Genomic DNA, 22,738 nt, shown 5'->3' with positions numbered 1-22,738 from the left:
TGTTAAGTTGCAAATATATTCTCAATTATTTTATTTGATCAGTTTTACAACTTTATTTTTCACATTTGAGTCTTAAAACCTTCTAAATTCCATTTGACTATAGTGTGCATGAGTTATATACAGTCCTGCTTTTCAATGCTAGTTTATTGAATTCTACTTACCAAACAATTTGACCTTTCCTACTTTTGTTACATATCATATTCCAATATAGTCACAGGTCTAGTTTTGAACAACTATTCATATCCATTGGTCTACTTATCTGTACCACAATGTTTAGTTTTATACTAAATCTTTAAACCTTACCATGTAAATTGGCTCTGCTTTTACAGAGTGGACTTAGATGATATTAGGTTCTTATTCACCAATACACATTTTAGAAAGATTTTTAGGTTCCTAAAAAAACAGCTGTAATTTTGGTTGGAATTAGGTTTTACTTTATATGCTAAGTTGCTGCATCTATGAACAATAAACTTACTGAGTGGAGTGAATATTACCATGTGCCATTCAGACACTTTTAACAACTGAATCAGATTCCCCCAGCTGCTGAGAAAGTTGATGTCTAATGGCTCTTAGCTGAATAATTCTCTGGAAATCGTCCTTAGCTAAAGATTGCAGTTGTGCCTAAACCACACTGTCTCCTGAGGAATTTCAGGCGCATAAAGTCTGAGCTTGCCTCAGTTGGGACAACTTAAAAAAGCCTTTACATCACTAGAGCTTACTTCCATTGCTGCAACCCTATTGCATTTTACCTTTTCCCTCTGCCCAATCCTTCTTTCACCCCTCAAAAGAACTGTTTATGAAAGCCTTTTCCAATGAATGTCTTGCATTCAAATATGAGAATCTCAGAATATGTTTCCTGGAGAACCTGAACCATGACTGTCTTCAGAAAAATCCTGGAGTTTAGGGGATAAATATAATCAGCAATACAATTGTCTAGATCTATGGCATGTCTTTTGATATATATTTGGTAATAATTAAAATGATACCTTATTTTCATTTTTCTCATTCCTGTCTGCCTCATAAAATATTTTGATCTTATTTGGAAGACAGAGATGTTATTTATTAGCTTCTCCAAAACCCAGAATTTGAATGTTTTATTATATCTTATTTTTATTCTTGAAGGTTAGTGAAGAGTATTCTGGATAATATTCAGATCTCTACTATTAAGAAGTAACTCCACTGTCTTTTGGTATGCATTGTTTTTCTGCCATAATGTCAACTGTCAATATAATTATTATTCCTTTGTAGATAATCTTTCAATTCACTAAGTCTCTTTTTTTGTGGTGTCCAGTGCATAGTTTATTGCAATGGTAATATTTTATAGAGACAGAATTTATAGTATGCTGATTTGCATATTCATAAGTGTTCTAAATAAAAATGTGATCACTTTGTTTCATAATTTTCTGTCCTTTCACTATGGATATTTTCCTTATTTCTTGGAGGAAAAGTGGAAGCAGTTGCAGTTTTGATTTTTTTAAAATTTTCCTTTCAGTTATGGCCTTGTCCTAGTTGTGCAACTATCTGCCTTCAGTTTCTCAACACATTTCCAAGACTCTGAAAGATTTCTACTCCAGGTCTTCAATTAGTCCAGTGTCCTTTTGACATGAGTCCTTATTCACTTCTATCTCCATTCCCCCCCCCAAAAAAAAAGAAATGAAAACTTACTTCTATTACCATTTATCCTGTTTTTTTTATTTACCTGTACCTCTTCAATATCAAAAAAGTATTTATCATTGCTATGAATTAGTCACATATTTGAATATAGTAAAATACAGTGGGATACAGAAGGAGATTAATGTCAGAGCATTCATTTCATAGAAGCTTTTTTTTTTTTTTTTTTGAGTAGGCTCCATGCCCAACATGGAGCCCAGTGCAAGGCTTGAGCTCTTGGCCCTGAGATCAAGACCTGAGCTGAGATCAAGAGTCAGATCTTAACCAACTGAGCCATCCAGGTGGCTCACAGAACCATTTTGATTAGTAATCTACCCAACCTGTTTTCATTCATTTTTAGCAGCAAAATAATTCAATGTAATATCAGTTTCTTTATCCTGCCATTCCTTGGGACTTTTATAATCCTCATTTTTGCTTCATAGTGGCAACTCAACAATCTATGTGCAATTGTTAGTAATATGCCTGTTCATATTAGGTGTTCATAGCTTGAAATATCAATTTTCCTAGGGCAATCTACATGTCACTCTGCCAGAGGAGTCTGTATTGAAATGCAAGGAAATATTTGCTTACTGATTATTTCAAATCTGTACATAGATTCTATAAATATTTTCATAAACACATTAATTTTCGCTAATACTCTAATTTTGCTCCCTTTTCAGGAAAACTCCTTGAATGAACTGCTCATAAGAATGATGAATATGACTGTTCTGGATACCATCATACCAGGTCCCATTAGAAAGCGCATTATCTTTTTATAATGCTAAGTTCTACTTGGCAAGCTAAATTATAATCTGTTTTCTTGGTGAATGTAGAATCTGAGTAAGGAGTATTAATTGGTTGATATCACCAGAAGGTGTCATAAAATTAGGGTCACCTGAGGCATCATTTTCACCTGCCAAGGAGGCCGCACACTTCTGTCATTTGTTAGGGCACCCGCTTCTCTGGAAATTTCTGGAAACACACTGAAAATTTCTTGTTTTGTGGGCTCCATTTTTCTAAACTCCACATTGGCCATTCTCCTTCTGTTAATATAGTCTTCCTTCTAATAGCATATAGTACAATTGACTTTAGCAATGCACATACAGTTATCCTGTCTAGAGTCTTACACTCTGGTCACCATGTTTAAAACCTGTTTGTTCCTAAAGCTCCAATGATTTATACTTTATGACTTACAGTGATTGAAGTCACAATTACTTGTTAATTTTTATCTGCTTTGATCTTCTAACTTGTGAGGATACTTTATATTTCCCTTAGTATCCTACTATTTTAAAATATTCAAGTAATTGAATTCATTATGCAATTCCTGTTCAAAGTTAATAATAAATATTATTATTTTAATATGGTAGCATGCTAATATTTTTAAATCTACCATATAGAATCAATATTTTAAAGTACTATCAGATTATAAAGTTATATTACAAGTCAAGAAAACATGTTGTTATTACAGGTTATTATTTTAACATACAGTATTTTGAGATTATCCCAAATAGAGTTATGATATTTTATTAATTTACACTAATTATGCACATATTTTAAAGTGCCTTTTACTGAGGACCAGTATCTACAACATTTTTCTGTAACTTTAAACACATTTCTTACCACAAGTTGAACTCTTCCACCATTAAGTACATCTGGGTCTAACTCAGGCAAGAAGTGATTGCTGCATAATGACAAAAACCAAAAATTATATTATTATATAAATGTAGAGGAAGAATATGAAAGAAATGCCCAGTGAAAGTTTGGGAGAAATGAGTAATCTACAAAATGGAAATAACAGTGTTATTAAATTAGAGTATAGGCAAAGAAACATACAAATTTACCTTTCCATAGTCATTTGAAAATTCAATTTAACATAAAATTTAAATTTCTAAATAATATTCAAAACCACTGTTCCTTACCAAACAGAATACCAAGAGCAAAAATTTGAAACTACCAATGATAGTTAATAAATGATAGAACATATGAATATTTTACTTACATTTACTCATATATCTTGTTTTATGAGAAAAGCAAAGCTTCCTTTTTTTTTAATAAAGATTTTATTTATTTATTCATGAGAGACACAGAGAGAGGCGGAAACATAAGCAGAGGGAGAAGCAGGCTCCCCAAACGGAGCCTGATGTGGGGACTCAATCCCGATCCCAGAACTGGGATCACGCCTTGAGCCAAAGGCAGAGCCCAAGCCCTGAGCCACCCAGGGGTCCCCAAAGCAAAGCTTCCTATTTTAAAATACCTATAGTGTGCCAAACATTATACTAATGCTCACCATTAATTTCTGTTTAAAACTAGAACATTGACATTTAGCTTTTCATCTGTTCTTGAAAATACGTTTTCTTAAAACATCGCCACTTACTCCTTTATGTATTTTCAGAAGAGAAAGTACATGAACAATTGCCTGTTGCATCATATGTTTAAATCCAACTTATTTAAGTGTAAGGGATATTGTTAAAGTTTTAGGTATATCTAAAATACATCCTGAAACAATTTGCTTATATTTTTCACGTTATCTATCCTAATGCTTTTAAATCCCTGAGCAAGACCTTTTATATTTGGTTAAGATAGATGGTAAACTATGGTTGTATTATATTTGTTTATAGTTCTAAGGATGTCATTTGATGAATTACACTAAACTGACTCATACCAACATAAAAGAAATTTGTGCTTATATTAATTCGAATACTTAGTAAAATTTAAAAAGTTCTCAAATGTTGACTGCTTTATTCCTACTTTCTTTGCTCACAATGAAATAGGACAAAATAATCCAGATTATAAAATGTTGTTTCAATTTCACTTTCAGTCTTCACTTCCTTTTCCATATTTTTAAAGAAATTACATGGGTAGAATTGACCACATATAAAAGTGTACATTTATTTATATCATAAAAAATTTCATATTTTACATATCTTAACTGGCTTGTAAATTGTCTTAACCCTCATAATTACAGGATTTTATTTGTTAGACATTTAAAACATTTCCAAAGCATTACCTACATTTAGATTCAATATTGATTTATATATTTAGTGTTTATAACAGCATTTTAAAAATTATTTTGTGGACATATGCAGCTAAAACGAAAGCTGCATCACTTGCCATCAGGGAAATACAAATCAAAACCACAATGAGATACCACCTCACACCAGTGAGAATGGGAAAAATTAACAAGGCAGGAAACAACAAATGTTGGAGAGGATGTGGAGAAAAGGGAACCCTCATACACTGTTGGTGGGAATGTGAACTGGTGCAGCCACTCTGGAAAACTGTGTGGAGGTTCCTCAAACAGTTAAAAATAGACCTGCCCTACGACCCAGCAATTGCACTGTTGGGGATTTGCCCCAAAGATACAAATGCAATGAAACGCCGGGACACCTGCACCCCGATGTTTATAGCAGCAATGGCCACGATAGCCAAACTGTGGAAGGAGCCTCGGTGTCCATCGAAAGATGAATGGATAAAGAAGATGTGGTTTATGTATACAATGGAATATTACTCAGCTATTAGAAATGACAAATACCCACCATTTGCTTCAACGTGGATGGAACTGGAGGGTATTATGCTGAGTGAAGTAAGCCAGTCGGAGAAGGACAAACATTATATGTTCTCATTCATTTGGGGAATATAAATAATAGTGAAAGGGAATATAAGGGAAGGGGGAAGAAATGTGTGGGAAATATCAGAAAGGGAGACAGAACGTAAAGACTGCTAACTCAGGGAAACGAACTAGGGGTGGTGGAAGGGGAGGAGGGCGGGGGGTGGGAGTGAATGGGTGATGGGTACTGGGGGTTATTCTGTATGTTAGTAAATTGAACACCAATAAAAAATAAATTTAAAAAAAATAAAAAAAAAATAAAACGAAAGTCTCAAAAATTTATATCAAAAATATTATTGTCTTTGGACTTCCATTTCCCTAAAACTTTGGTTCAATAGTTATGCATATATGTGCTTTTAATCACATTGCTATGGGCTGAATTTGTTTCATTAGAATTGATAATGTTTATGTTCTAACTCTCAATATCACATAATGTGATGTATTTGAAATAAAGCCTTGAAAGAGGTAATTAAAGTAAAATGAGGTCATATGGGTAGGCTCTAATCCAAGATGACCAGTGTCCTTATAAGGACAGGAGATTAAAACGTTGGCAACAGAGATGGAAGGATGATCGTGTGAAGGCACAGGAGAAGGTGGCTATTTGCAAACCATGAAGACACTCCTCCAAAGAAACCAAACTTGCTGACTCCTTGATCTTGAGCTTGTAGTCTCCAGAACTGTGAGAAAATAAATCTCCACTGTTTAATCTATGGTGTTTTGTTATGGTGGACATGGCAAACTAATACATACATTAACGTAACAAAAATTAATTGATTACCTATTAGATTTGAGCTGCCTTGTTTGTTACTAAAGGATATAAATATTTAATATCCTCAAACTTGTGAGCTCACCTCCATCTTGTAAGATAGATAGATAAGATATTATCATTTCACTATAAAGGAGAGGAAACTGAAGCATGGAGACATCATTGGAAATTAATACACGACTGGTAAAATGGCAGTACCAGTGTTGAATTATAATTTTAACTGGCAAATGTTAATGATAGACATGATACAAAGTAAAATATAACCATCAATACATATGATATTTATAAACAGTTAATGGATACCATGCATTTTACTTTATAAAGAATCATTTCTGTGGTTCATTTGTTGGTAGTAAGCATTACAGAAACAGAGTTCTCAAACACTTTAGGGTGAAAAATATAAAGAGTGATTACATCTATTCTATAGAAGAGGCCTTTTATAACCTGGCAACGGGTGTATTGGCCTTTAGCTATAAAGTCATGTTTGTTTTAGCACAATGAACCTAGGTTTCACTTTTCAAGATGTGTTTACAATACAAAAATCTAATTTAAAGGAAATGACCTCACCATTTCATATCTCTGGAATTAGTTGTTTCATGAATCCCAACCTGTGTGTGAAGCCATTGGTATGTGTATTCTTTACTCCTTTCTAATTTTTCATTTGCAGTGGCATCCTTGTAGGTAAGTTCTTCTTCCTTACCTGGGGAAAAATATGGGTTACTTAAGGAGATCAAAAGGCTAGGTAAACAATTTTATCAAAAGAAAGAAAAAAAAGACTAATTCATGGAAGCTTAAACATCTGTAAGAAAAAAGTCAGTCACTTATAGATCAAGTAATTTTTCTGCTTGAGTTTCAAACTCATCTATTTTGAAAAATAAAAAAAGTTTCAATGCAGGGGGTCCCTGGGTGGCTCAGCGGTTGAGTGCCTGCATTCAGCCCAGGGCGTGATCCTGGAGTCCTGGAATCAAGTCCCACATCGGGCTCCCTGCATGGAGCCTGCTTCTTCCTCTGCCTGTGTTTCTGCCTCTCATTTGCTCAGCGGTTGCTGAACAGGATCCCCTGTTCAGGCTTAAAGTCCAGCTGTTCTTACACTAACCTTATACAATAGAATTCATAAATTATATTAAGGATATTTGAAACATAGTCTTAATTCTGTATATGAAACCAAGCTTGGTTTGTGTAAGCTAATCAAGTATTTTAAGCTAGGAATAAAATTATATAAGGTTTAGGGAACTTGTGGCTCATGCCATAGTAGCTATTTCAAAAAAGGAGGTGGGGAAGCCTACCAATATAAATGGATATGGGGAATACGCAAGAGGAGAAATACAAGGGAAGAATACAAGTAACAAATATGCGTAAAAAAAAAAAGGAAAAAAGAAAGTTAAAAATCCAACTCTTATATTAAAATGTAAAATTTATACATTTGCATAATAAAAATCCAACCCTATATTTAAATTTACGCATTTTTATAATTTTTTAAAAAAATATATAAATGTTACTACTATGACAATGCCATGCATTTCAGAATTACACCAAAGACCTGCTGTTTTCAAGCCTTCTTCCATGGACTAAATCTTTTGTGGAACCATTATCAGGTTTAGGGAATTACTGGCTTTGTTGGATTGATTGACAGTACCCTGGAGAAAGGTACCTCTTGAAAACTAACTCATGATAATCCAACTAACGAGAATCCTACAATTTAAAACCTAATGTTTAAAATATTAATTTATTAATTCTTTCACTATAGATCTTTGTGCACAGAAACGTCACCTTATATTTGCAAGTTGTTTGGAAAACAAATGAAGCATGGTGCAAGGCCTACTTCGAACGCTTGGTGCATGTACCACACACAATCATACATATACAGACATGGTTAACATTTGTCATTCTGCATATGTTGGGCATGATACATCTACCATGCACAACTTTTCCCTTAAAAACTGCTGCTGAAATTAGTGAAATGACTTTAGTTCAAAGAGATATTGTAGCCAGTTCTTAGGAAAGCTAAAAAGCAGGATGTTTATTTCCCTAGACTCCATGTTAACTTGGCAAAGTTAACTTGCTGTCACTTCTCATGCCACGTTGTGTTTCTAAAACAGCCCCAGCCCTTGCACCCTGAGCTTAAGCCGACCCCTCCAAATAGCAGATATATTTGGAGGAACAATTGCTTCACATGCGAGGGCTGACCACGGAATCCTAAGTGGCTGTAGAGTATACAGAAACTAGAAGAGAGACTTAAACAAAGGGAACCTTTGGAATTGCCACTTCCAGTTACTGCACAGCATTAAATCTTTTCTCTGGCAGAGTCCCAGCCTTTTATCAGCTTTTCTTGGTTGACCAGACCAGATGTTGCACCCACAAATGCAGTGACAGAAACTAGTGAGGACTCAGTGACCACCGATAATCAACTGAGCCCATAGCTAGAATCTTACCTACTCTTGGTATGTAGAGAACCCTTTGTGATCCTTTTGTAATTATACTTTTAGCTAAAAATAAAAATTATCTGTGTCTTTCTCTTTTTAAAAATAATGACAGATCATTCCAATAGTCACTTGTTAAAGTACTCATTTTGGAAAGTTTTCCTCAGCTCTACAATAGCACTCCATAAACCTTAAGTGGTTTTACATCAGAGTTCAGCTAAGAATTCCTGAGAAAAGACGAGAGATTTCACTGTAAGGGTCCAGTTCATATTAACTATTTTAACCCTAAGGCATAGATTGGTAGATTGGCGTGTGCTCAGTGTAATAAACAACAAGCATACTGGTGAAGTTGGCTGGATGTACTTGAAGATACTGTAATTTACATACTGAAGAAATTGATTCTGTGTTGGCTAAACCATTTCAAGATTACTCCTGTCATTGAGAAGAAGAAAATAAGGTTAACCCTTTTACACTCACAGAAGAAGTTCTGTTTTTAGCATCTCACATAGGAAGAATAATGGTGATCTGAATTATTTAATGGACCCTTGTCATTAGTTAGGCTGTCGAGTAAAACCTTTCAGTTGTAGAAGAGGCATCTTTCTGCCTGCAGAACTCAAAATGCTTTGCTTGCTATTCTTTCGTATTTTTCTGGGTCTTGCTTCATGAATTTATATATCATAACCTAAGAAAAAAAAGTCTTTCCTTTGATTCCTGCTGTCCCCTAGTTACTGCTGTCTGCACATGCTCCTTTCCCTCGAAACACAAATGTGAGTATTTTTATTTAAACAAATTGTTAAACGTTTTTTTTTTATTATAAAAGGAATACATTCTTATTATAGATAATTTAGAAAATACAAAAAAGTAAAAAGTAAAAAAAAAAAAATCCATGAAAGTCCCACTATCCAAAGATAACCACTGGAATATTTTTAAGGCATTTCCTCATAGTTCTTTTTTTAATAGATTTTTTTGTTTACATAAAATTGTATGTATTCTATACATCCTACATTTCTGTATTATAACAAATGCATTCTAGGTAATGGAAATCTCATCTTAAACATAATTTTAGGGGTTATACACTATGATGTACCAACTTGTTGCATGATAAGTTTCTAATTATCTATTTAATTGATTTGTTTTTCAGGTGGAATTAAAGATAACATCTTTAAAAATATAAATATTTTGTGGAACTCTATATAATCTATATTGTCAAATAGCTGTAATAGCTTTCATCAATTTACCACAGACTATGAGATTACTCATTTCACTGAGTCCTTGGTCAACAATGGGATATAAAATATTTTAAAGTTCTTGATAATATGACAAAAATATTGTCTAATATGTTCTTAATTTATACATCTTTACTGCTAGTAAGATTGAATGTTATTCCACAATTACTAATTAATTATAAATCAAATAGTGTAAAATACTTTCTTGTTCTCCCCAGTTCTGCTGGATCCTAGTATTTCTCTTTCTGCTTTTAAATGATCATTCATAATTCTTTATCTGTTATCACTGGTGCAAATATTTTCTCTTGGCTATTGTTTGATTTTAGTTTCTAGTGTACTTTCCAAAGGAGCATCTTTCTCAGCATACCAATTTATTTGTTAAATATCTTTTAAACTACAAGTCATTTTCCCCTCATAATTTTTAGGTTCATGTCTCCCAATTCAATAAATTCATATAAAATAAGATACAACTTTTCAGGGACAAATTCTATAGTCTTTTAATACCTTCCCTTTCACTCTAAAAGATGTTGGTTACCCAGAAGTGGACCCTGAACTTTATGGTCAACTAATATTCCATAAAGGAGGAAAGACTATCCATTGGAAGAAAGACAGTCTCTTCAATAAATGGTGCTGGGAAAATTGGACATCCATATGCAGAAGAATGAAACTAGACCCCTCTCTTTCATCATACACAAAGATAAACTCAAAATGGATGAAAGATCTAAATGTGAGACAAGATTCCATCAAAATCCTAGAGAAGAACACAGGCAACACCCTTTTTGAACTCGGCCACAGTAACTTCTTGCAAGATACATCCACGAAGGCAAAAGAAACAAAAGCAAAAATGAACTATTGGGACTTCATCAAGATAAGAAGCTTTTGCACAGCAAAGGATACAGTCAACAAAACTCAAAGACAACCTACAGAATGGGAGAAGATATTTGCAAATGACATATCAGATAAAGGGCTAGTTTCCAAGATCTATAAAGAACTTCCTAAACTCAACACCAAAGAAACAAACAATCTAATCATGAAATGGGCATAAGACATGAAGAGAAATCTCACAGAGGAAGACATAGACATGGCCAACATGCATTTGAGAAAATGCTCTGCATCACTTGCCATCAGGGAAATACAAATCAAAACCACAATGAGATACCACCTCACACCAGTGAGAATGGGGAACATTAACAAGGCAGGAAACAACAAATGTTGGAGAGGATGCGGAGAAAAGGGAACCCTCTTACACTGTTGGTGGGAATGTGAACTGGTGCAGCCACTCTGGAAAACTGTGTGGAGGTTCCTCAAAGAGTTAAAAATAGACCTGCCCTATGACCCAGCAATTGCACTGTTGGGGATTTACCACAAAGATACAAATGCAATGAAACGCCGGGACACCTGCACCCCGATGTTTATAGCAGCAATGGCCACGATAGCCAAACTGTGGAAGGAGCCTCGGTGTCCAACGAAAGATGAATAGATAAAGAAGATGTGGCTTATGTATACAATGGAATATTACTCAGCCATTAGAAATGACAAATACCCACCATTTGCTTCAACGTGGATGGAACTGGAGGGTATTATGCTGAGTGAAGTAAGTCAGTCGGAGAAGGACAAACATTATATGTTCTCATTCATTTGGGGAATATAAATAATAGTGAAAGGGAATATAAGGGAAGGGAGAAGAAATGTGTGGGAAATATCAGAAAGGGAGACAGAACGTAAAGACTGCTAACTCAGGGAAACGAACTAGGGGTGGTGGAAGGGGAGGAGGGCGGGGGGTGGGAGTGAATGGGTGATGGGCACTGGGGGTTATTCTGTATGTTAGTAAATTGAACACCAATAAAAAATAAATTAAAAAAAAGATGTTGGTTAACAAAATTCTTTTAAGAGAATTCTATTCCTTGTTTCTATTTCTTCATTTTCCATTCCCACCTTAATTTATTGCTATCTGATTTTGTCAAATTGAAATGGATGTTACTAAGAACTAACAAACATATTTATTTCATCTTAATTGACCTCTCCGCTGAATTCAACTACAGAGGCCATTTCTTTTGTCCCTTTTCTGCAGGATGTTGAATCAACCTTGACTACTCACGCCTTAAAGTACCCACATCTAATCAGAAGCTAGATCTAGTCTACCTGCTGGGTATCTCACTAATAACTGGCTCCTCCTTTCTATCCCCACTACCCATTTCACTTCAGGCTCCATTTTGAACAGGAGTGAATAGGCTTGTATGTGGTGATGTAAGTCCAAAGGTATCTTTCTGACCTATCACAGTGGAAGAGGCACCCCTTCTCCTAAGCACAGTGTCTTCAAATCTGCTCTGGATCCCAACCCTTTCATATAATCCAGGATCTCATATCCATCAATATTTTCTTTTCTTCCGTATTTCCAGTATCTGTAAAAAATGGCTCTTACCTTCCCCTCTAGCTGCTCTTTTCTCTCCTTCTGTAATCAGATACACTTCTTGAAATAATAGATAAAGACCAGTCCTTGTTGATTTATTACAATTCATGTTTCAGCTCACTGCAAGATACTTCTTGACACCATTTCACTGGAACTGTTCACACCAAGATCACTAACATTGCAAAATCGTTGGAACTTTTTGAAGTTATTATCTTATTGACTCCTCTATAATATTATACACTGTTGTGCATTCCTCCCCTCTTAAAGTCTTATTTCCTTTAGATTTTGTTTCATTACTCTCCTTGTTTTCTCTCTGACCTTTTGCCTAAACCCCAATCCCTTCAAGGGCTCCTCTTTCCTTGACATCCCTTCTAATCTCAGGATTCTTCTCTGGGGTTCAATCCTGGCCCGATTTACTCTTTCCTGTGTAGGATATTCATTCAAGTTCTTCAATCACTTTCATTATCTCCTTTTGAAACATGTATCCACCCAAAGCTTTGCCACTTAAGACACCCTACAGATAATTTAAACCGAGTATGTAAAAAAGCTGAACTCATGTATTATCATACTTTTTCTAAGGTCTCATAGTGATACTACCTTTGTCAATGTATAAGACAGAAACTAGAGTCTTCTACTGAACCAGCATTCATCCTTATTCTACAACTGCAAATTTTTCATCCTAAATTCTTTTCAGTCTCAAATTTCCTGGATTTTTGTTGTCGCTATTTTATTTCATGCTACCATCATTTCTTCTGAATTACTGTAAGACCCCTCTCACTGGTCTTTTTTTCTTTTCCTTTCTTTTCTTTTCCCTTTGGTCTTGCTCCTGTGCACATATCTCCATACTGCAAATGGCCTTGTCGAAATACAAATTCAATTGCACTGCTTCATAGGTTAAACTCATGGTTCATCATTGCCTTTGGATAATGTTTTTTTTTTCTTTTCCTTTGCATGGCATACAAGCCAAGCATGTACCTTCCGACACATCCATTAGATTCTTGCCTCAGTCATTCAAATATGTTAGAATTACTCAAAACGGTCTTTTTTGGCTGTAAACCTAGCTTCAGATTACTTACTTTGCCAATGTTTTTATTTTTTTATTTTTATTTTTATTTTTTTTTTTTTGCTTCATGTCTTCAGGTCTCAGTTTAGAGATTACATTCTTTGAGGTAAGTCCTTGATCTTTCAACACTGCATTCCTTATTCAAATTAAGTTGGTGATGTCTTCCAAAGGTTCCTATAGACAGTCCATAATAGCATTTATTACATTTTACTTTCTTATTCATGTGTCAGTTTTGCCTACTATATATAATCTCTTTAAAGATTGAACAGTAGGATGGTGCTTAATAATTTTGTGAAATAATGGAATAATTGTCATAGTTGATTAATGATCTGTCAGTGCCCTGACAAATGTAGAGCTGGAATTTAGATTTTTAGTATGTAGACAAACCTATGCATTGTGGAGGATACTACATTCCTTTACATAATCAACTTAATCATTATGATAGAAACTTCACCTCTGAAAGTCATAACTAGTTTGGGATAAAAATTGACAACCAAAGAAGGCAAATTAAAAAACAAAATAGAAAACTACTCCATCATATAAGGCTACTTTATAAAATGTCCACAGTGTATGAAATCCTAGAGGAAAGCAGTTCAGCTTTAAGAAGTTCACGGAAAGAAATGCAGTCTTTTTTGAAATTAATGGAAATATTCTTTTCTTCATGAAAAACAAAATAAGTGTTCATTAAACCCATATGCTTCAAATAAATGTTTTCTAAATTTTCAGTATAGCATAAATATCCTACACAGAGGGAGATTAAGATTCAATTATCATTTGGGACACACACAAAAAGCTAATTATTTATATTTTAAATACATATGGCAACTTTCCCATGACTATTTTCTTTTCCCTTAATGGCCTTTCTTAGTAATATAATAAAAACGTATTCTTGGTTTCATAGATAGAGATGAGTTCATCTCTTTACCAAAAGCTTTTGGAGGACATAGTTGCATGATGAGCAAAATACTATGTGCAATGGAAATATTTTTGGTAACGTTGATAAATGGCTGATTCTACATATCTCATGCTGGAAATGCTAAAAATATGTTTCCATTTTAAAGTATAAGTGGTCTGTACATGTTTATTAAAGGAATTATTGCATCATACTTCACAAATAAAGCACAAATAAAATTGGAGTTTGGCATAAATGTTATACTAACAGAATTTTAAATTCATTAACATCTGTATAAATACTTGTTGATAGGGTGTTTATGGCTTCTTCCTTAACCAATCCAATCTGTTGTTGTAAAGTAGACAGCATTGGCATGAAACCAGTAACTCTAAGATCCATTTGTGTGCGACAAGCAACATTCCTATTCTTTTAAAATATATTTAAATATATATGTAATTGATCACTAAGGAAAATGACTTCATGAATAAAGGATTGTTGTTGCCAAACGTTAAAAACAGAAATTTTGGGAATAGAGCCAAAGCTGTATGTAAGGGTCAAAGGCTAACTGCAGTACTGATCACTCCTTTACATATTTCACTATATTTTATGGGAGGGAAGCTAAAAAAAAAGTACTAGAATGAAAAATACTTGGTAGTTTCTGACATTTAAATTAATTTTCAAAATTCTTCTGTTTGGGGGTTGGGTGGTACATAAAGTAGACGAATGACCTTTAGGAAAGCAAAGGAAAAGTCTTTTGTATTCAACTCATATATATAATTCTACCCGAAATGATATGTTTTGCCATTTGTATTGGTCAGTTGAATTTAATCTCCTCAATAACCTTATAGTGGAGTACCAAACACTACATAAAGAGTGGTTCTTTAGTTTCTTCTGTGAGAACCACGTTAAGTCAAGAGAATTGCAGGTTGTTAAAGTCATATTGTCATGTGTATTAGTCATATTAATGTATAATGTGTCTCCAAGTTTGCTGTTAACTAGGGGCAGGACTAGGGTTAAGTGAAGTGGGGCAAATGAAATACTTTACAAAATTTACACAAAATTTAAGGGGTGACAAAAATCTCAGGAATCAGGCGAATAATATTTGAATGTAATATTTTAAAATAAAAGTTCATGCAAAAATCCATGATAAACACAATATAAAAGTTTTAAGTGACAGGATCAGTAAAGTGGTATGCCAAGCTGTATTAGAACCTGAGGTAAGGGAAATATCAGTAGTACTGATCCTTCACAGTCAAGGCATTGGTAGATTTACTTTTTCCTAAATAATAATAAGTGTTAATAGGATATTATTTTTAGAACTACCAGTAGCCATTGTCTAAGATTGTTTTCTACATTTCCAATCACTCTGACACACTACTTAATTTTTTCACTAGAAAAGCCTCTGGAATTGTGACATATGAGAAATTAATTATAGGATAAATTAATTCAGTCTATATAGGAGAGTCTACACCTTAGTCATCTATCTGTTTAGGATCTATTTTGCACGTAATTAGTTGGCTTTTTTACTTACTGTGTAATTTTGAGCAAATTATCTATCTTCTCTCTATATCGTTTTTTTTCTCTTAAAATGTCTAGAATAATTCCAAACCCCAGAACACATATAATGCCTAACATATAGTAAGAATTTTTTTAAAGATTTTATTTATTCATGAGAGGCAGCGAAAGGCAGAGACATAGACAGAGGGAGAAGCAGGCTCCTTGTGGGGAGCCTGATAGTGGACTCGATCCCAACCCCGGGATCACAACCTGAGCCTAAGGCAGATACTCAACCACTGAGTCACCCAGGCGCCCCTATAGTAAGGATTTAATAAGTATAGCCATTTTGCTATTTTTAAAATTAAATGAGCTCTATTATGCATAGCTTTAATGCTATCTCAGTTGCCTTGGACCAAGACTTAGCTATCCTGGAGGTGAGACTATCTGTAGGACTATCTGTAGGAATCTCTAAACACAGGCCAAGATCAAGGTTCCAGGGGGTCACTGGAAAGATCCCAAGATTAACCACAAAACTAGACAGAACAATTTTCTGGGAGAGTCCAGGAAGTCTTCGTTCAAAGAATTCTAAATCTATAACAGGTATTTTAAAAAATGTATTTTATTTCATAATATATGAGGATTTCTGTGTGTCTTTAATAAAGAAAAGTTAATTTCCAAAAGATAACAAGGATACAGAGTCCTAATTGATTTCAAGTTATTTCAAATAATTTTTAGCAATTGCTCAGTAATAACCATGAAGGAGGTTCCATTGACATGATTCTCTCCTGTTTCACTCTCTCAATTTAATTACTCTTGGAAAATATTCCCCTATCCAATCTAGACTCCCTCAGGGAGTGTTAATATAGTAGGTCATCCAAACTAGGGCCCACCCAATAGAATGGAGAGGCTGATGATGTAAGTAGGTTGGCTTTCAAAATAACATGATCATAGTGCCCATATAAGTATTACTGCCACCTGTGCTTTGTTTGTTTGTTTGTATAGTTGGACTTCAGGTTCTTGCTATATTTAAAAGCTTTTGCTCTGGTAAAAAGACATCTCTAATTCTACTCATTTATGTATATTTATTAATTGAGGGCCAAGTATACGGGTGATTTCCTTTATTAATTTTATTTCAAAAGAAGTTAGTAAGTGGTATTATATTGATACACTAATGATAGAGGCTTGATGGATCCAATTAAACATTTTTGGTATCATTGCAATCATTGTTTTTATAGCAACAAGACAACAATACTTATCACACGTTTATACATTCATAATACATTTCCCATTGACTATTAATTTTCTGCCTCTGATGATTTCTCTGTCAAGAATACAGATATACTTCTGTCACAGACCCGGCTGGTATCACATAAAATACTGAATATATATTAAAATATTGTTTGTGTTATAAAACCAATAGTAAGCATAAATAATTTTCTTTCACAGTTTTTTTAGGAGGGTGGGGAAGGGCAGAGGAAGAGGGAGACTCAAGCCGGCTCCACACCCAGCATGGAGCCCAACTCCAGGCTTGATTTCACAAACTGAGACCATGACCTGAGCTGAAATCAAGAGTCTTTGCTTAACAGACTGTGCCACCCAGGTGACCTTCTTTCATAATTTGACAAACATATTAGAGATCAATAAACCTGGTCCCAAACTTATTGTTTTCCATGGGTAATCATTTAAATGAGTATCCCTATAGATTGAAGATTTTAGAGTTTTCTAAGTATATACTTTATTAATGCAGACTTTTTCATTATATTTTGTTTAGAAAGATTTTAATCTTATGTAGCAGAAGTTCATTTGTAAATGATTCAGGGCCTCCATTCATTGATTTCACTTTTAATTGAAAAGATAGGTAAAAGTATTATTGAACTACTTATACTCTAGTGAGGAAAAAAGTAAAGATAGGCATTACCAGTCTTCCCTACAAAATTAATTTTGGCTTTAAACTAATTATATAAATGATTTGGGGAAGCTTTTTTTTTTTTTTTGGAGGCGAAGTAAGGGATGGGCTTTGAAACTGGATGGGACTTTAATTGATCAAGTCACTTTGCTTATCAGAGACAATTTTGTCATTCATCAACATTAGAAAGGAAAGAAATATATGGAACACTTTATGAATTTGCATGTCATCCTTGTTCAAGGCCATGCTAATTTTCTCTATATATTTCAATTTTAGTATATGTTTTGCCAGGTGAGCACTAAAAGCTCTTTTTATCATTTTTATTTTGTTGTGATATATACAATGGATACAAAATGTTGCATATAGCAGGTGTTTACAATTTCAAGATTTATAAGATTATATATTACATAATTTATGCATAAATTGTTTAAAATTATATAAATAAGAATATAAATATACATTCCATGTGACCTCTGATCATTAAAAAAAATAGAACACTGCTTGTATATGAGAAGTCCTGCTCCAAAGTCTCTTCTTTTAGTGATAACCACTATGCTAAAGTTTATGACTTTCTTGGTTTCCTTTATAATTTTTACTACCAATATATTTAGCAAGCTTTGCTTGCTACAATTCTGAAGGTATTCTTTTCTTTTAAGATTTTTAAATTTATTTATTCATGAGAGACAGAGAGACAGAGAGAGAGAGAGAGAAAGAGAGAGAGGCAGAGACACGGGAAGAGGGAGAAGCAGGCTCCATGCAGGGAGCCTGATGTGGGACTTGATCCTGGGACTCCAGGATCACACCCTGGGCCGAAGGCAGGTACTAAACTGCTGAGCCACCCAGGGATCCCCTGTAGGTATTCTTTTTTGTTCATTTGTTTAATATTGTTTGTGAGATTCATCTATGTTGCTGTGTATAGATGCAGTTCATTACTTTCCAACACCATACTATATTCTACTGTATGATGTATTACAGTTTATCCTTTCTATTGTTGGACACATGGGCTGTTTCCAACTTTGGAGTATTAAGAAAAACACAACTCTGACTATCCTTGTACAAGTTCCCGTAGGGCAAGCATTTAGGAATGTAATTGAAGGATCATATGAAATGTGTATCTTCAAGCCCACCACATGTAAAAGTGCTTTCCAAATGGTTGTACCAAATTATATTTCAATCAGCAAAATATAAGTCTTATTGGCTATTTATTTTCTAACACTTAGTTTTGTTAGTTTTTTTTTACTTTGCAGATTTAATTTGTATTTCACTGCTATAAAATAGATTAAATCTCTTTTTATATGTTCACAAATTATGTGGATTTCTTCTTTTGTGAAAAATATGTTAAAGCTTCTTGTTTATTTTGCCTATTAGGCTATTTGACTTTAAGGAATTATTTATATATCCTGGATATGAGAACTTTGTTGGTTATATGTTTGGCAAATACCTTCTCCATCTCTGTGGATTATTATTTCACTACTATTATGACATTTTTGGATTTAGATATATTCTTAATTTTAATGGAAATATATATATCAAGATGACCAGTACTTTTAAAGAAATAATTCCATATCCAATGTTATATTCTTTCACATTGTCTTCCGTTTTATGCTTTTGCTTCTTACATTTAGGTCTTTAATGTGAATATAATAATTTTTTTAAGTATAGATAACGGTTTAAGTAAGATTTATTGAAAGTCTACCAATTTCCCACTGATTTAGAATACTGTCTTACAATATCAATTAAGCATATATGCATGGGCCTCCATCAGTTGTCGTTTTCTATACTATTTTACTTTATCTACCCTATCTGACCCTAGAATTACTACCATCCCATCCTATCTCATCTCATCCATCCCATTCCATCCATACCATTCAATACCATACCACACCACAATATATTCACTGTCTCATTTGTGTCAGCTCTATAATATGTTTATTAATAATAGATTATGGCATTTGACAAGTTCTCCCAATTTATTCATCCTTGTTGAGTGTCTTCTGGCTATTTGCAGATTTTGATTTTCTATACAAATTTTAGATTCTGCTTGTCAGTGCCCAGAAACACCTCTTGTTTCATTGAGATTTCATAGTATCCACTGCTAATTTTGGAACAATTTAAATCTTTGAAATTTAGTCTTTCAATTCATAAATTTATTTATAGTTTTTCTTTAACATTCTTGATAGTGTTTTACAATTTCCCTGATAAAGTCTTGCACATTTTTTTGTAGACACACTCTTTGGTACATGATTTTAAAAATACTTTCACATCTATATCCATTCATCAGAAAATGGACATTTGGGAGAGAGGGAAATAAGCCATAAGTGAGTCTCAGTGGCAGAACAAACTGAGGTGGGTGGGAAATGGATATTATAGGCGGCACTTGTGATGAGCACTGAGTGTTGTACGTAAGTGATGATTCACTGAATTTTACCCCAGAAACCAATATCACACTGTATATTAACTAACAAAATTAAAATTAAAAAAAAACTATCACAGGTCTAATTTTTTTTCCTTCTTTGTTTCTTGCCTCTAATGTTAGGTTTAAGATGAAAGTTAAGGTTAGTTTTGGTATCATATTTTTCTAGGAAATGATCATCTAAATTTTCAAATGTACTTCCATAGGGTTTTTCACAATATTCTCTTACTATATACAGTTTTAGTCTGTATATTTTGTCATCCTGCCTCATTTTCATTTCTGATACTGGTTATTCATGCTTTCTCTTTGGTTTTCATATCAGACTTGCCAGGAATCCAAAAAATTTCCTTCAAAAACTTATCTTTATTGATGAATTGTTTTACTTTAACATTTTTCATTAACTATTTCTTTTATATACAATCATAGTTTTATTACTCAGTTGTATTTAAAAATATTTATGAGGGATCCCAGGGTGGCGCAGCGGTTTGGCGCCTGCCTTTGGCCCAGGGCGCGATCCTGGAGACCCGGGATCGAATCCCACGTCGGGCTCCCGGTGCATGGAGCCTGCTTCTCCCTCTGCCTGTGTCTCTGCCTCTCTCTCTCTGTCTCTCTCTCTCTCTGTGTGTGACTATCATAAATAAATAAAAATTAAAAAAATAAAATAAAATATTTATTTTTGACTCACAAATTTTTCAGATGTTTCCTAATTTCCAAGAAAATAAAGATTATCTAGTTATCTTCATTTATCATTCATTTATAGTTTATTAGCATTATGTTCAGAAAACCTACTGCACATGACTTCACTCCTCAAGTAGTTTTTGAAATCTGATTTAAGACTAGGATAAGTTAAAGTTTTGGAAATGTCTTATGTGTGCTTAAAGGTCATGTGCATCCCCTGGTCATTGTTCTATGTGCGTCCTTTAAGCAAATGCTATTAAATTGATTTATTGAACCATGTCCTTATTGAGTTTTTGAGTGCCTGTCCTATAAATTACTAAGAAAAATATAATAAAGTTCTCAATATAATTTGGAATTTTTGACTTCTCTTTGGTACTTCCTTAATCTTTGTCTTATATTACTTAAAAAATATAACATTCCATTTTTAGAGCATTTTTAGGTTTAAAACAAAATTTGAAGATAGAGAGATTTCTCTACATACTCTCTTCCTTTACATTTTTAAAGTCTCTCCCATTATTGGCATACTTCCACTCCCCACCACAGTGGTACATTTGTTACAATCTATGAGTTGTCTTCTCATTCTCTTTACATTGTCTTCAGCAGAACACAAATTTTTAAGTTTATTGAGGTTCAACTTACTAATTATTTCTTTCATGCATTGTGCCACTGGTGTTGTGTCTAAAAAGTCATAGCTATGCCCAAGGTCACCTAGATCTAGATTTCCTTCTATGTTATAGTTGAGTCTTAGGATTTTGCATCTTACATTTAGCTTTGTGATCCATTTTGAATTAAATTTTGTGAGTTGGGGATCCCTGGGTGGCGCAGCGGTTTGGCGCCTGCCTTTGGCCCAGGGCGCGATCCTGGAGACCCGGGATCGTCCCACGTCGGGCTCCGGGTGCATGGAGCCTGCTTCTCCCTCTGCCTATGTCTCTGCCTCTCTCTCTCTCTTTCTGTGTGTGTGTGTGTGGCTATCATAAATAAAAAAAAAATTGTGAGTTGTATACTGTCTGTGTCTATATTAATTTTTCCTCAAATATGTGTCGGTCCACTTGTCCTAGCACCATTTATTGAAAAGATAGTCTTTGCTCTGTTATATTATCTTCTCTCCTTTGTCAAGGATCAGTTGACCATATTTGTGTGGGTCTATTTCTGGGCTGTCTATATTCTGTTCCATCAACCTGTTTGTTTATTCTCTTGCCAATACCACACTGTTTTGGTTACTGTAGGCTTATAGTAAATCTTGAAGAATTGTCAGTCCTCTAAATTTGTCCTTTTCCTTCAATATTGTGTTGGCTATCATGGGTATTTTGCCTCTTTATATAAATTTTAGAATCAGTTTGTTAATATCCACAAAATGACTTGCTGGGATTTCATTTAATCTATAGATCAAATTAAGAAGCACTGAAATCTTGCCAATATTGCATTTTTCTATCCATGAACGTAGAATATTTATAAATTTATTGCATTGTTTATTTCATGAAAGTTTTGTAGCTTTTCTCTTATAGATCTTATACATATTTTGTTAGATTTATACCTAAGCATTTAATTTGGGGGTGGCAATGTAAATGGTTTTGCATTTTTAACTTCAAACTTTACTTGTTCATTACTAATACAAAGAAAAAAGATTGGATCTTGTATATTAACCCTACATCCTGAAACTTTGCTATAATTACTTTAGTTTCAGAAGTTTTCTTGTTGGTTCTTTCAAATTTTCTGTATAGATAATCATATAATCTGAAAACCAAAAAAATTTATATCTTTCTATTCTGTATGCCTTTTGTTTCCTTCTCTTGTATATTACATCATTAGGATTTCCAGTACAAGGTTGAAAAAAAGTGGTCAGAGGCAATACCCTGTTTTGTACCTTATCTTAGTGGGAAAGCTTTGAACTTCTTACCATTTACAATGATGTTAACTGTAGGGTTGTTGTAGAAATTCTTTACCAAAGAAGTTCCCCTCTATTCCTGGTTTATTGAATTTTTATCATGAATGGTGGGTTTTGTGAAATGCTTTTTTTCTTCTATAGATATCATGTGAGTTGACTTTTCTAACCTGTTGATGTGATGACACACTGATTTTTGACTTCTTTAAAAGATTTTTTATTTATTTGAGAGAGCGAGTGAGAATGAGAGAGCAGGAGCAGGGGAAGGAGGAAGGGCAAAGAGAGAAATGGACTCTCTGATGAGCAGGGAGCCCAATGTGGGGCTCAA

General features: G+C 34.0%; 1 protein-coding gene and 1 non-coding gene across 19 annotated transcripts in view; both read right to left on the bottom strand.

The window, feature by feature from the left end:
- The window catches only part of LRRIQ1 (leucine rich repeats and IQ motif containing 1), a 214,991-nt gene that overhangs the window by 36,111 nt on the left and 156,142 nt on the right, over nucleotides 1–22,738 (bottom strand). For 14 of the 18 annotated variants that reach the window (XR_004805253.2, XM_049094257.1, XM_035699206.2 and 11 more), the window contains 2 exons: nucleotides 6,591–6,723; nucleotides 3,271–3,331 (listed from right to left, as the gene is read on the bottom strand). Coding sequence is in view for 14 of the 18 variants with exons in the window: in XM_049094257.1 (XP_048950214.1) it covers nucleotides 3,271–3,331; nucleotides 6,591–6,723 (194 nt within the window). In the remaining 4 variants the exon portion in view is untranslated. Of the gene's footprint in view, nucleotides 1–2,512; nucleotides 2,714–3,270; nucleotides 3,332–6,590; nucleotides 6,724–22,738 lie in introns of those variants that run through there. The other 4 variants (XR_004805254.2, XR_004805255.2, XR_004805257.2 and 1 more) reach the window with 2 other exon arrangements.
- On the bottom strand, nucleotides 17,633–17,736 carry LOC112654914 (U6 spliceosomal RNA). Its single transcript, XR_003133464.1, has one exon. It is a non-coding gene; the product is annotated as a U6 spliceosomal RNA (small nuclear RNA).

This window comes from Canis lupus, chromosome 15 (genome assembly GCF_003254725.2).
Source record: "Canis lupus dingo isolate Sandy chromosome 15, ASM325472v2, whole genome shotgun sequence".
Lineage (NCBI taxonomy): Eukaryota > Metazoa > Chordata > Mammalia > Carnivora > Canidae > Canis > Canis lupus.
This window is presented reverse-complemented; position numbering and strand designations above follow the sequence as displayed.